Consider the following 16,092-nt stretch of genomic DNA (forward strand, 5'->3'; position numbering starts at 1 on the left):
AGCCTATACTTGCTATAACAGCCACATGTGCTTGCTGCTTGAGAAACGTGCAGAGTAAGGAGCTGGTACTTAAAATTCCGCTCCCTGATGCTGCTTTTCCCTCAACCCTGGCAATCATTGCCACCATCAATCCAAATGAGAAATGTTGTAGGCATGTTGTATCTTGACCTGCCATCCTGTCACACCTCCCACACCCCCTGCTTCTTGGAGTTTGCTTTTCTCTATTCTTGTCTATAATTTATGGTCTTTTATTCTGTATTAGATAAGGGTCAGTCTGCATTCTGCATGTTTGAAAGAGGTGAGGGATTCTGCTAACTAGGATGTAGATTCTGTACAGGAATCTAGAGCAGTCTGGCTTGCTTTGTTTTTCCAATAGTAAGTGTATTGTGTTCTACATTTGCAGTCTTGCTTTTTCATAGGTAAGGTTGTTGCTGTTCAAGTCACATGGTAGGAGCAATGGACGGCCGGCACCATCTTAAAAAATGGCATGGACCATCCATTGCTCCTACCATGTGACAGGCGCCGACAATGGCATCCGTAGCTCCTGTCACATGGTAAGGGCAAAGGGCTACTGGCGCCATTTTGATTACTGGCAGCCGAATGGCCGAGAGGGGGAGATCGCTCCCAGGACCCCCCTGCTGGACCACCAGGGACGTTTGACAAATCTTGGGGTGTCAGGAGGGTGGGAGGTTGTAGTTAATTAAATTTTTTTTTATATTCGCTCCATAAGATGCACAGACATTTTCTCCCCAATTTTGGGGAAAAAAAAGTGCATCTTATGGAGCAATAAATACGGTAATTATGATATTTTACAAGTAGTTATTGAAATTAAAGAATGTTATCTTTCTCTTGTATCATATTCAACAATATCTAGAATTATTTTTTTTTAATAGTATAGCTGTTAAATGTAGTGTGCAGTGAGTCACATGTGAGCATCATCTGTCAGGCTCTAACCTGTGTCAGCACTGTTTAGAGGTTCAGAGAGAATTGGCTTCCTCTGATTTTGCTAAGCCTGATCCTCCCAGCCTGATGATGGTCTGGTTAAGGTAATCCCGAAAGGAACCTGGATGGCACTGATGATGAGGCAGATCCTGATTCCTTGGAAGATGGGGAAAATCCTCCGGCTTTTCAGACAGGCATTTTATTAGTCCATAAGATTTTTTTGATTTTGTCTTTTAATTTATCTGATATGTTTGTTCTGTATTTGTACATGATTTTATGTATGTTTTTGGTTCCTTATGTTTTTTTCTGTACATAGCCTAGTTTATAGGTGATAAACCAATTTTAAATAAAGATAAAGATTGGAACCATATCAGACCATGTTGCGATTCTTTCATAGAGATGAAATGCCTGCCCTGGTTTATCAGACCTTGAAGGTGCTTGGGTGTTCCTGGTGCAGATTCCATGTCTGAACCGAAGAATAATCCCATTTTGATTTCCTTGCGTAAAGCCTCTTGGTTTTTCCCTGTTATGGATGCCATTCATGAATTGATTGATCTTGAATGGGGAGCCCCAGAGGCAAGTTTCAAAGGGGGTCGGACATTGGAACGCCTGTACCCCTTGGATTCAGCAGTGAGTGAGCGTTTACATTTTCCCCAAAGTGGATGCACTCTGCTGTGCCGTCTCTAAGCGGACGACTATCCCCTTTGAGGGAGGAACGGCCCTGAAGGATATGCATGATAGGTGGATTTAGGCTATCCTTAAGCAAGCCTTTGAAGCAGCAGCTATGGCTTTACATATAGCTTCTTGTTGCATCCTAGTGGCACGATCTTGTCTGCTTCTCTCTCAATAAGTTGTTGATTCTGGAGTGAATTCCAGAATGGTTATGGAACCCGCTGCCGCCTTTTTAGCTGATATGGTCTGCGATTTGGTTCATACCTCGGCCAGAGGAGTGACTTTGGAGGCAGTGGCCAGGCATCAGCTATGGTTGTGACATTGGTCAGCTGACACTGCCTCCAAAGCTAATCTTACAAAAATGCCTTTTAAAGGCTTTCTGTTTATAAGCGAGTTGGAGAAATTGGCCAGTAAGTGGGGCGAATCTCCAGTCCCTCGGTTGCCAGAGAATAAGAAGTAGTTGCAGCGCCCCTTTGGTATGAGAGGTCGTCTTGGGGGTCCCAACTGTTTTTGTCCCTACAGAGGGTTGAACTTTCTGAGAACTCAGCCTTTTGGTAGGTCTCTGTACTTTCGTCCCAGACAGCCCAAGAGAGGAGTTGGCCACTGGTGGCAGATCCTCCCGAGTTTCCCAATGAAGGTTTGCTGACACCCCTTCGGGAATGAGATAGGGGGATGCCTCTCTATCTCTCTTTTATCAGAGGTGGGTCGAGATCACATCAGATCAGTGGGTCCTGGAGGTGATACGAGAAGGATATGCTCTGAAATTTCACAGTATTCTTTGGGACGTGTTCATGGTGTCTCCTTTTCACTACCCACAGAAGAAACAGGCAGTGGAATCTACGCTTCTAAGGCCCTCCAGTTGAGGGCTGTAGTTCCAGTGCCTATGTCTCAAAGTATGGGAAGGTATTCCATTTATTTTGTTGTGCCCAAGAAAGACTCCTTTCGTCCCATCCTGGATCTCAAAAGTGTCAACTGTCATTTGAGGGTAAGTCATTTTCACATGGAAACCTTACACTTAGTGACAATGGCCATGCAGTCGGGGGAATTTCTGACCTCCCTAGATCTGTCCAAAGCTTTCCTTCATATCTCCATCTGTTTGGAGCACCAACATTTTCTGCGTCTTGTGGTGCTGGGGTGCTATCAGTTTCGTATGCTGCCTTTTGGTCTAGCCACTGCTCCCAGAACGTTTTCCAAGATCATGGTGGTAGTAGCAGTGGCATTGAGAAGAGAAGGGATCCTGGTATACCTGTATTTGGATGACTGGCTGATTCAGCCAAGTATCAAGAAGAGAGTTGCCTGGTGACCCGCAAGGTGTGATCTCCTTGTTGTAGGAGCTTGGTTGGGTGGTGAACTTGGCCAAGAGCAGTCTTCAGCCATCTCAGTTGTTGGAATATCTGGGTGTTCGGTTCGACACGAGACAGGCAAGGTTTTCCTGTCAGAAGTTCGGATTCAGAAATTGATATCACAAGTGCGTCAGTTAAGCACTATGTGCCTGACAGTGTTGTCCTATCTACGGGTACTCTGTTTGATGGCAGCAAACCTGGAAGTGGTGCTGTGGGCGAGGGCGCATATGCGTCCTCTTCATTGCTCACTGCTTTCTCGTTGGAACCCACAGTCTCAGGATTATTCGGTTCAGCTCCAATTGCCAATGGAAATCTGCTTTCACCTCCAGTGGTAGTTGCAGGAGGCTCAACTGAGAAAGGGTGTTTACCTTATCTCCCTAACCTGATTGATACACACAACAGATGCAAGTCTCCAGGGTTGGGGAGCTTGCTGTCAGGAGTTGACGGCCCAAGGGGGTTGGAATGCTGAAGATTCCCTCTGGGAACATCAGTCGCCTGGAAGCCCGGGCAGTCTGGTTGACATGCTTGTAGTTCAGTCACAGACTGCAGGATCAAGCAGTATGAGTGATTTCGAACAACGCAACGATTGAAGCCTACATCAATCAACAGGGAGGAACCAAGAGCCAGCAAATGTCGCAGGAAATAGACCAACTTATGGAGTGGTCTGAAGGACATCCTCAGATTGTCTTTTCCTGCAATGTGAGAGGCCGAGATAATGTAGGAGCAGACTTTTTCAGCAGGGAGAGTCTGGACCCAGGAGAATAGGTATTGTCTGAGGCGTTTCAGCTGACAGTGAATTGCTGGGGCCTCCGTTCTTAGCCCTGCTAGCAACTTCTCGTAATGCGAAGGTTCCTAGATTTTTCAGTCGCAGGAGAGATCCGTGGTCCCTGGGCATCGATGCTCTCGTACAAGTCTGGCCAGAAGACACATTGCTTTATGCCTTTTCCCCTGTGGCCTTTATTGGGCAGGATGGTTCGCAGGATCGAAGGCCACAGGAGGATGATACTCCTGGTGGCACTGGATTGGCCCCGACGGCCATGGTATTCAAATCTGCAACAACTACTGCTGGAGACCTCCCTTCGTCTTCTGCTGAACAAGAATCTGTCACAGTAGGGACCTGTCCTTCACGAAGATCTGACTTGATTTTATCTTAGAGTTTGGTCCTTGAGAGGGTTCGCTTGTTGAAGCAGGGATATTCTTCTGCGGTGATTGCTACCTTGCTCTGCGCTCGGAAGTTCTCCACTTCCTTGGCCTATGTGCAGGTTTGGAGAGTGTTTGAGGCCTGGTGTGAGTATCGGGGGGGTGTTCTTTCTCCTTTGGTCAAGATCATTCTGGAATTTTTGCAGGATGGATTAAACAAAGGTTTGGCCCTTAATTTCTCGAAGGTACAGGTTGTGGCTCTTGCCTGCTTCCGGGGCCCAGTGAATGGTGATTCCTTATCGTCTCATCCTGATGTGGCCCGTTTTATAAAGGGAGTGAAGCATCTTCGGTCTCCCTTGAGGTTACCAGTCCCTTTGTGGAGTCTTAATTTTATATTGAACTTCTTGGCGGGCCCTGCGTTCCCACCGCTGCGTAGCCTTTCCTTGTGGTTATTGACCTTGAAGACAGTGTTCCTTTTCCTGTTCTGTGTGTCAAGTTTCCAAGCTGCAGGCCTTGTCTTGCCGGGAGTCGTTCTTTCAGGTGTCTCCGGGGGGGTTAAAGCTGCATACTGTTCCAGCCTTCTTGCCCAAAGAGGTGTTGAAATTTCATTTGAATCAGTCAATTTCTTTGCTGTCCCTGCATAAGGTCAGGAACGCGGAGGAGTGTTGCCTCCTGCGTCCCTTGGATGTCAAGAGACTTGTCGTGTGGTATCTGTAGGTTTCTGAACCTTTCCAAAAGATGGATTGCCTGTTTGTCCTTCATGGCGGAAGGATGCAGGGTGAACCAGCTTCACAGGCTAATATAGCTTGCTGGATTAAGGAGATAGTCACAGTCGTGTATGTGGATGCTGGAAACCTGTTGCCTACTCTGGTTAAGGCTCATTCCATTAGGGCTCAGGCAGTGCCATGGGCGGAGGTTAGATTGTTGTCTCCTGTTGACATCTGCCGAGCCGTGAATTGGTCCTCCTTACATACTTTTTCCAGGTTTTATCGTCTGGATGAGCAGGCCCGAGAGGATGCAGCCTTTGCATTTGCGGTGTTGACTGGACTGTGGGCAGCCTCCCGTCCTTCTCGGGTGTAGCTTTGGTATATCCTACTGGTACTGAGTCCATCTGTCTACACACTAGGAAATGGAGAAATTACTACTTACCGAATAATTTTGTTTTCCTTAATGTAGACAGATGGACTCAGCTTTCGGCTGCCAAATGATTGTCAATGTTCCTCCTGTGAAGCTACGTGATCCAGGAGATTACTGGTAAGTGTTCATCCAGTCCCTATATTGGGGTACATATGTTCCTTGCTTGAGTTCACTGTATTGTTGGTTGAGTACAGTAATGGTTGACTTTTTTTTAATCAAGTTTTTTGCTAGTTTGTCCACAGTTCTTTTTGAAGAGAATACTGGCAGGTTGGTGTCACTCCAGGAATATATATATATATTGACGTCAGCTTGCTCAGTCTCCATCTGCTGGCCGGGGAGCATAACCCACTGGTCCCGATTCCATCTGTTTACACTAAGAAAAACAAAATTATCAGGTAAGTTGTAATTTCTCCATTAAATCTAGGAGTTAGACCACATTTTTAGGAGCCAGGGCATGCAGTGTAATATGAGCAGAAGTGATGCAAGGGCCATGGTGTGGCTCCACTCATTCTATCCTTCACTGCAGTTGGCTCCTTTCTTGGTCTGTGGTGCTCTGGGAGGTGGAGGGACACAGGCTAGAAGTGGTGCTCTGATATAGGAGGTTGTTGGGCTGGAGACAGTACAGGTGAATGCTAACTTCAGTGGCACAATGCAGGAGAAGGGAGGAACACGCACACTGTTTTTTTAGATATTAGCCTTGATGTCTTACATGCCATTGGTTAAAAGATGACTTCTGGTGAAATCCTTTGTTTAGGGCCTTGGGAAGGGGGGCATTTTTACCAGTTTGGGAGTGTAATTAGGGCTTCTGTACCCTTTAAATTTTACCGCAGGACCATCGGGACCCGCTCTACCATCTCAATGATCCTGTGGTACAGTATCTACACTTCCTTCAAACGTGATAAAATAATGGAGCTGACTTTTCTTCTTTTTTGTCAGCCGTATTTTTATTTGCATAGAATTAGTTATACATTAGCTGCTTTTTTTTTTTTTAAATAAATTTGTAAAATTCATGCATGCAAATCACATGCAAAGCAGCTAATTGTAATGGGGAAAATTTGGGGCCTAAATATCATGGGATACTGCAAATATGGCTATATCATGCCATAAACAGCATTTATTGCTCATTAAATGTTTAACATGAGTTGAGCCTTATCGTGGCTTAATAAATCTAGGCATAATTGATAGATTAAAATATTTAAACTTAGTTAACAAGGAGACCATTGCACAGTTTTGTTTGCATTTGCTAAATAAATATTGAAGCTTGTACACCCCTGCGAAATTTCATAGAATTCATTCAGAGAAAGCGCCCCTGGATGATAAATGTTTGGGGAGCTGGGCCATCCCTGAATTCTCAGTAGCGAGTGGGAACTGGTGTTAAAGACCCAAGATTTGTGCCGCTTTTGTTTTAGGTTTCAAAAACGCACCTATGCAATTTGTTTTTATTTAAGAATAATTAATAACCTAATAAATATAGCTTAATATTTATATGGTGGTCTTATACCACTAATAAAAGTGAATGTCTGTGTACCAATTTATTTGTCTCTTAAAAAAAAATAAATAAAATTTCTCTGTGTTGTGAAATGAAAACTTCAGACTAGTCAAAGAAAATGAAAATTGTGTTATGCATAACCGTTTAGATATCTGTATATAGGCAGGAAGCTTTAGAGGTTGGTCATTGCTGACATGCCGCCAAACCAGGGGTTGTCAACACTGGTCCTCAAGGGCCACAAACCGATCAGATTTTCAGGACAGCCTTAATGAATAGGCACGAAAGATTTGCATACACTGCCTTCATTGTACACAAATCTGTCTCAAGCCTGTTCATTGGGGTTGTCCTGAAAACCTGATGGTTGATGGCCTTTGAAGAGTACGCACGATTCCTTCAGCTAGGAAAATGTTACTATGGCTGTCTTTAAAGAAAATGGCTTGTGTAAATTAAGTATTGCCCCCCCCCTTCAAAGTAATTATTTACAGTATGAATTATAACAGTCAAAATTCTGCAATAATAAATTCTTAAATTTGCTGACAGCCATTTTATTATAAACCAGGACCACTGTAATAAAAAAAAAAAAAAAAAAAAAACAAAACCCAGCATGATTGATCATTTGGTTCACCTTTAGGTATTTTCACAGCAGATAGAGATCACATAAATAGCATTAGTTCATCCAATGTGGACAAACATTTAAAATAAATACAACTGGTTGAAATATTATTTTATTTTCTTGCAGGGAGTGTCTTGGAAAACACAAGGTGAGTCATAAGGCTGTGATTATTTGTATGCATTATGAAATTGATAGTTATTCTAAGAACCATTGTTCATTAATCAAACCAGAAATCTAGAAAAAGTTTTGATTCATGACTCTTGCATTTTACACTTTGTTTATGATTGGGCCATTTATACTAAACATTTCAAGAAGTATTGTTTCAGTTTGTAGGTGTTGGCTTAGATTTTTGATCAGTGAATGTTTTATAATATGAAATTTGCAACATTTGTCTGTCACATATCTTTAACAGTTAATTTATAGGTTTTCTCCACAGGCACAAAATGAGTCTTTAGTAAACTGGGCCCATGGTATTCTTGATAACTGACCTCTTAAGTACATGGCATGTCAAACTTGTATAATGACTGTCTAGGCAGCTAGTGTAGAGAGGTTTAAAAAAAGAGTTGAACAAAATCTCGGAGAAGTCCATAAACTGTTATTAACCAGATTGGGAAGAACCACTACTTATACCTGGGCATTAGCAGCATGGATCTATCTACCATTTGGGATCCTGCTAAGTACTTGTAGACTGGATTGGCCACTGTTGGAAACAGGATGCTGTGTTTGGAACCTCAGTCTGACCCGGTATGACAATTCTTATGTTCTGATACTTGTTCATGTTGAGTATCAAATTTTTGTTCTTTTGCTGCAGACAGAATTTGCTCCAGATTTTAGCCATAAAAATAGCCTAGTAGTATCAGTGAGGAAAAGCACTGAGGCAAAACTGGAGTACCTTTTCAACTGGAACAAAATTTTGTATACATTTTCACCTTACTGTATAAGAGGGGAAAGGGTTTGTTACTTTAAAAAAAACAAATTTTTTACATTGAATTAATATCACAGATGAAGGAAAAGAAAAGAAAAACCTTAATTTTCCCTCCTTAATATTTTATTACCTGTCCATTGTTTTGCTTACTGTCTCACTACTTTTCCCTTTAGTGGTGACCTGGGCTGGGGACAGCTAAAACTGTACACCATTGATCTATTTAAAGGAAGCAAGTTTTGAAAGACTCCTTCTAGAGAGAATGGTTGGTACCCTGTGAATTCAGGAAAATAAAGAAACAGATTTGGCAGCTACTTTGTCTACATAGAACATTAAACTTAAAATTACACTAGAACAAACATTTGGCCCCATAAGCTGCATTCAGAAGACTCTTAAGAGGAGTCTGTTCCAGTGGCGTAGCCAGAATTGATTTTTTGGGTGGGCACAAGGTTAACATGGGTGGGCTGTAGGCATGCAGGTCTACTAGTTGTTTTTTTACTGATAAATAATGCCAAATTATGCAGCATAGCATTCACATCTACGCCTAAGTATGAGGTTTACTTAATGATACAAACATAATTCACGGTGATTTGTGGTACTTTAGCCTTCTTATTATTACGATTTTATACACGGCTCCTACCTGTCCATAAATTTTGAGAGAGCGGTTGTGTTGCTTATATTTAAATTGCTAACATCTCAAAATATAGATATATATATTTTTACCTTTGTTGTCTGATCTTTGTATTTTTCTAATCAGTTGGTCCTGGTCTCTTTTTCCCATTTTTTCCCTTATAGCTCATTTCCTAATTCCTTTTCAGTGTCTTTCTTCTATTACTGTCTTCTTCCCTTCCACACACACACACACACACACACACACATACACGCTTTCTCTCAGACTCCCTCTCACACACTCAAGCTGTCACTCTCATATGCTCTCCCCCCCACCCCCCCCACAAGCTCACATTCAAGTTCTCACTTTCTCACCCCTCCCCAGGCTTATATTCTTATGCACACACAGACGCACATCCAGGCACCCATTCTCACCCACACACATAAACCCAGACTCCCATTCTCACCCACAAACCCATGCTCCCAGTCTCACCCACACATATTCAAGCTCCCATTCTCATCCATACATATACACATTTAAGGTACTATTCTCACCCACACATACACACATTCAAGCACCCATTCTTATCCACATATTCAAGCTTCCATTCTCACCCACCCACACAAACCCAGGCTCTCATTCTCACCCATATATACACACATTCAAGCTCCCATTCTCACCCACCCACAAACCCAGGCTCCCATTCTCAACCACACATACACACATTCGAGCTCCCATTCACCCACATATTCAAGCTTCCATTCTCACCCACATACACACCCAGGCTCCAGTTTTCACCCACACACACTCCCATTCTCATCCACACATACACATTCAAGCACGTGCACAGCTTCCGCTTTCTCCCCCAGAGCAGGAAGATCAGCTGCCTCTCCTGCTGCCACCGGCCTCCTGCTATCTTCTTCGGGCGTCGGGCCATACTGCCCGCCGAACTTCCTGTCGGGGGGGGGGGGGGAGCGGAAGTGCAGCGCACAACGTCCGCTTCTTCCCTCCCTTCCCCCCCCCCCCCCCACCCAAGCAGGAAGATCGGCGGACCATACGGCCCGACGCCCGAAGAAGATAGCAGGAGGCCGGTGGCAGCAGGAGAGGCAGCTGATCTTCCTGCTCTAGGGGAGAAAGCGGAAGCTGTGCGCGGCGCTTCCGCTCCCCCAAACAGGAAGTTCGGCGGGCCCGACCCCCGAAGATAGCAGGAGAACGGGTGGCAGCAGGAGAGGCAGCTGATCTTCCTGCTCTGGGGGAGAAAGCGGAAGCTGTGCGCGGCGCTTCCGCTCCCCCAAACAGGAAGTTCGGCGGGCCCGACGCCCGAAGATAGCAGGAGAACGGGTGGCAGCAGGAGAGGCAGCTGATCTTCCTGCTTTGGGGGGAGGAAGCAGAAGCTGCCCGCGGCGCTTCCGCTCCCCCCCCCCTCAACAGGAAGACCGGTTGGCCATACGGCCGCAGCAGCGCTTCCCCACGTGTGCCGTGATGGCGCGCGAGGCGTGGGTTCTCTTGTTCGCTGTCGCGGGGATGGGATCCCGCGACAGCCTTGCAGTTCCGGTGCCAGTTGGGTGGGCCTGGGTCTAAGTTGGGTGGGCACCTGCCCACCCAGGCCCACCCGTGGCTACGCCACTGGTCTGTTCATTCTTTCTTCCCACATTCTGCATTTCTCACAAAAGACCTTACTTCCTCTCAATAGGTCTAAAACAGGAGTCTAACATTATGTATTGGAAGAAGTCCTTACGAAAACAAATCACTTTCTTTCTCTTCAATTCGTTCATTTTCTAAACTCCTTTTAGACATATTCTATATCCATGCTCCCAAACATTTTTCAAATTTGTTGTGAGGGAATCGGACTTGCTTACATTTAAATGATTGTTTTTTGCTAGGACAAGCAGGATGGTAGTCCTCATGTGGGTGACATCAGATGGAACTTGGCATGGAAAACTTCTGTCAGCTCCTAGAAAATTTGACTGGCACACTGAGCATGCTTAGCATTCCATTATCCACGCATCAACACAGAATCTCTTCAGTCTCTTCCGCAGAGCTACCGTCTCGCGGTTCTGGAGCTCGTGCTCTTTTTTGCAGGAAATGCTGCACAAAATGTTTTCTCACTTTTCTTCCTGCGCTGGATCTCTCTCCAGTTCCCTGTTACTTTTTATCAGTCTGAGTTTTTTCTTTTTTCCTCTCCTCGGTGTCCGCTGGTTGTCGTGTCCTTGCGGTTGTCTGAGCCCCTCATGGCAGCCTTGAGCTTCTGTCAGTGCTGTAGGACTATGTCTTTAACGGATCCACATGATTTATTATTTATTTATTTATTTATGTGCCCCTGAGGGCATCGCAAGATGTTTGGGGCTGTGAATTGTGTGTTCAGATGTCCCCAAAGGGTCACAGTACCCAGCTGGACAAGATGAAGGTTTTTGGATCAGGGAAGTCTGATCCTTCCACTCCGGCATCAATGCCATTGACACCCAAGGACTGGGGGGAACCACTCGCACCTTCAGTGTCTCCTCCCCTGAAGCCTTCGGGTGGGGGGGAGGGGGTGCTGGAGATCTGGCCCATGTTGGTTTCTTCTAAGCCCCGGACCTCTGGATCATCAGCTTCATCCTCTGTGCTGGGGAAAGACTGGGCCAAGCACCATGGGAGATCTCCGTCTTCACATAGTATGGGGCTTAGGTTGGCCTCGACACTTGCCTCTCCTTGCCACCAAAGCGGCCACGGTGAGAGGAAGCCTTGCGCCCCCCCCCCCCCTCCATCACTTCTAGTGGCCGAGGCCATCCACACCGATTCCAGTGTCAGGCGTAGATCCTCTTCAGTGTCCCAAGGGGAAGCTGGCTTCACCCCTCCCCTCTCAGCCTGCCCTTTCATTGGAGGCTTTCGAGGCAGAGCTTGAACGTCAGATGCACCTGGCAGTGGAACCTGCTGTGCGTAACAGGGAGCCGGAGTTCCCACCACTGGCACCCGTGCGTCCCTCGATTCAGGTGCCCTCGCTGATGCTGGTGCCAGTGGTGCCCGGGGTGGAACCATTATTGGATTGGCTCAATGCCCTCCTCTGTGTCCTCCCGACCCAGTTGGTGCCAGTGCCCCACGATCCCGCGGTGATCATCGGGCTCCGAAGAAAAGGGGCATCCGAGCCAATCCCCATCAAAGACTCCTCCAGAGACAAGAGACCATCAAGGCCCTCTGCATCACTGGGGCCTTGTGTGCCCCGGCCCGAGTTGCCAGGGCCTGTGCCTTGACTCTCGGGCCCCCCCTGTTGCTCACAGGTCCCCTGTTGTCTTAGTCCTGGGATGCACCTAGTGCTCCCTGATATTCCTCCCTAGGTGGACTTGATGAGCCTGAGGGCCCTTATGACCCTTGGAGAGACGATACCTCCAATGATTCATCGGTAAATTCCAATGGTCTTCCTTCAGATCCATCCCCCTCTGAGGAGTGGCGTTGATCTCCACCAGAGGATCTAACCTTCGCGAGGTTTGTCCGTTCTATGGCAGAGGCCATACTCTTCCAACTTATGACAGAAGAAGATGCTCGCCATAAAATGCTGGCGATCTCCAGTTCGTGGATGCCCCGAAGGAGGTAGTGGCAGTCCCCGTTCATGAGATCTTCCGTGAGCTGCTTCTCAGGCTATGGGAGCATCCTCTCTCCGTTGCCCTGGTGAACTGGAAGGCCGATGGGGTGTATTTGGTGCAGCAGACTATGGAGTTTGAGAAGCATCAGCTGCCCCACCAGTCGGTGGTGGTAGAGTTTGCAATAAAGAAGGCAAAGAGGTCAAAAACACATGCCTCTGCTTCCCCTGGCAAGGAGCATCGGGCATGGGATTGTATGGGTAGGAGGGTGTTTTGGGCTCCATATTAGTAGCCCATATCGCCTTCTACCTTCTGTACATGACCCAATATATCCATAATTTCTGGAAGCAGGTCCAGGAGGTTGCAATTGGCCTACCCCAAGAGCCCCAGGAGGTTCTTATGTCCATTGTTTAGAACAACTTGGAGTGCAAAAAGCATGAAGTGTGGGCGACTTATGACATCTTTGAATCAACAGGCCGAGTTGCAGCTGCTGATATTTCTGCAAGGTGTCTTGCTTGGCTCCATGCCTCGGACCTTCGTCCTGAGGTTCAGGAAAGGCTGGCTGACTTACCTTGCACCAGGGATTTCTATTTGGTGACAAGGTGAAGGATGTGGTCGCACAGCTGAAGGATCACCACGAGACACTTCAGCATCTGTTGGCCAGTGTATCTGCTTCCCTGTCCTCTTTCAAGAGGTCCTCGAGACTGGGTCCGAGGAAACTCTTTTACAGGCTAAGAAAGTACTATTCTCCTGCCCCTCGCTCCCACCTGAAGCAGGTCAGTTTTAGGGGCAGGTCCTGGCAGCAGTGTATATCAATCAGACTCATCATGGAAAGGTCACATTACTTTATTATGTATGTCAAATATACAGACTCTTTGCGTATTGGTCCTACAAAATTAATTGCATTTAATTTACATTTTTGTGGCAGATTGTAAATGATAAAAAGATTGACCAGTGAAACCGTTTTTGATATTTCGTACTTGTACTTTAATGTTTCAGGAGAACACTGTGTGTTTTTGGGCCAGTTTGTTGTTATGTTTGTAGTTTACCAATAGTAAGCAGAGGTATTCCTGGGACTGGGGTTGGGGGAGAGATGCGCACTTGCGTGTAAACTTCTACATTTTCAAAAACGTATGAATATGATTGTTTGGAAAAAATCTGCATGTATTTGCAAGTAAGATCGTTTTGGTGGGCTAATTTTCAAAGTACACATGTGCTTTCTCTGAAAATTGATGTTAACAACTGCAGTTAAAAAGTGCCCACAGTCTTTATGCCAGTGCAGTCAGTTACAAAATTAACTCCAAGGTGTTCAGCAGTAAACCCACATATGGTTCAAGAACTGAAGCAAGGAATGGCAATAGTTGTGAATCACATCAGTGAAGAAACTGTAATTATGGAAAACTTTGGTTAATGTGTGCTAATGGTTTTTGATGCCAAAAGGTCACACATTAAAAATGTTTGCACGTTAATTAAATCTTATTCCTTAAGTGTGTTGTAATACTAGAAACAATATGTAAATTAACATAGTTCGATAAATATAAGCAATTAAAACTAGAAGGTCTTTTAGTGAACACTCTGCATATACCATGTGGGATATAGGGAAGACTAAAGGAAGAAAACATTTTCCTTTGCCATTGTCCCTCTTGAGCTAGCAGCAAGTCCTTTGTTATACTGACGATAAAATAGATGCCATTTTCACAAGACAGACTATTTATAAATGTTCTGTTGTAAAAGAATGGAATGTTATTTTCCCTTGTATATGAAAGGTCAGGTGATCTGGATTGTGTACCGTATATGAAAGATTCATAAAGGGAATTTTAAATTATCTTTAGAAAAAGAAAAAAAAATCAATTCAGACTTTTTGCTGTGGGGAAAACTCTTCTAACACAGCTGAATAGGAATGAGATCTGAGACTTGACTATCATACTCTGCATTGTGGTGCAGGAGATCCATGTTCCAGTCTCCAGTCTGGGGATGGTGACTTGGTAGGCATGTTACTGAGATGAAATGCTTCGGTCTCCATAAGAAGAGAGAAAAGGCAGGGTTGGTGAGGATGACCCCTGGTGGCATGGAATAGCACCAGTAAGCTCAGTCTTTACAAGATATTTCTCTTCCAGCCTTTTGCTAAAAAGGGGAGACCATGTTTGCACAGACAGTCTTTCTAAACCTGCCATCCTCTCTGTATTATGAAAGATGGCAGCACTTTCTCTCCCTTCCTTGCTCCCTCTCCCTGCCCCATCATAATCACCTTCCCTTCCCTCCCTCCCCACCACCCTCTTGGCACTATCGCCGTCCCTTCCTTTCCCTCTCTCTCTCTACTACCACCCTAGTACTATTGCCTTCCATCCTTTTTACTCTTGTTACCATCCCCCCAGCACCTTTGCCCTCCTTTCTCTTTGCTCCAGCACTATTGCCTTCCTTTTTTCCCCCTCTCCCCCCACTCCAGCACTATCACGTTCCCTCTTTCCCCCTCTCTACATCCACACTAATGTAATCACTTTTTATTTTCTATTTATCGGTATCCGACCTTGGCCAGTGAGCCACAAATACCCAAAAGATCCAAAACAATTTATCTAGTTCACTACCAGGGATAAGCAATGGCTTTCCCAAGTCCACCTGGCTAATAATGTTTTAGAGATTTTTTTTATAAACCTCCATCATGCCCCCTTTCACCTGACTCTTTTCCAAGCTGAAGAGCCCTAGCCTGTGTAGCCTCTCATAATAGGGGGAGCCATTCTATCTCCTTTATCATTTTTCTACTATGGCTTTTTTGAGACAAGCTGATCAAAATGGCAGGGAGTACTCAAGGAGTGGTCACTGTGATTGATGATCAGACTGGGAACCTGCTTTAGAAAGCCAGAGTTGTGCTGCTGAAGCGGTGGTGGAGACAATGAGGACAGTAAACATGACTTCACAGATGAGGCTGTTCCTTAGTCATGCTTAGCCTGCCAACCTGTAGGCAGTCAAGCTGAGAAATTCAACAAAATGCTATTTCACCCATCCAAAGTTCCTCCAAGAAACTGACAACTGCTCCTGGATTTAACCTTTATGCTATACAGAAAGTAAGGGATATGTTAAATTTATCCAGTCTAAATCCAATCTTAAGCTATACCAGCACAAAATGTAGTGATGGCTCAATGAGGTGCCAGTACTACTATTAAGTCCTTCTCGTCTTTGTTTTTTATTGTCCTTTTTTGCTTCCTTAATCATCCAGCCTCTTTCTCTTCTCTATCCCCTCTACCCTGCCTCTTTCCCCCTCTACCAGCCTTGCTGACCACAATTGTGTGACATGTATCAGATGGCAGAAGGCTACCCAGCTCTTCAGCAGCCTAGTGGCATCAATGGCTTTTCCCTTATGGGCTGACAGCAGGAGGCTGCCCTGAATCTTGGCAGTAGTGATTGTTCTCTGGAGGCCTATTTACAGGGGGCTGTTCTGGACTTTAATAGCTATTTTCTCTCTTCTGGCAGCCTGGGACCAAATTTTTCCTACTTATAAAACCTCAAAAGCTCCTTGCATTTAATGAGCACGCAGGGGGGATTTTTGAAGGCTTGGGTAACTTGCTTGGTACTGCATGACAGTTAAATCTGGAGACTAAAATGTATACCTACTTTGGATTTCTGCTACTGTCTAGAGTGTACAATTCAAGAAAGAGGGCACAGGGCCAGA

General features: G+C 45.3%; 1 protein-coding gene across 2 annotated transcripts in view; it reads left to right on the forward strand.

Annotated features, from left to right (window-relative positions):
• NFXL1 (nuclear transcription factor, X-box binding like 1) overlaps positions 1–16,092 on the forward strand; it is a 273,886-nt gene that overhangs the window by 175,356 nt on the left and 82,438 nt on the right. For both annotated transcript variants that reach the window (XM_029588216.1, XM_029588206.1), the window contains exon 16: positions 7,463–7,484. In XM_029588216.1, coding sequence (XP_029444076.1) covers positions 7,463–7,484 — 22 coding nt within the window. The remainder of the gene's footprint in view (positions 1–7,462; positions 7,485–16,092) is intronic.

This window comes from Rhinatrema bivittatum, chromosome 1 (genome assembly GCF_901001135.1).
Source record: "Rhinatrema bivittatum chromosome 1, aRhiBiv1.1, whole genome shotgun sequence".
Lineage (NCBI taxonomy): Eukaryota > Metazoa > Chordata > Amphibia > Gymnophiona > Rhinatrematidae > Rhinatrema > Rhinatrema bivittatum.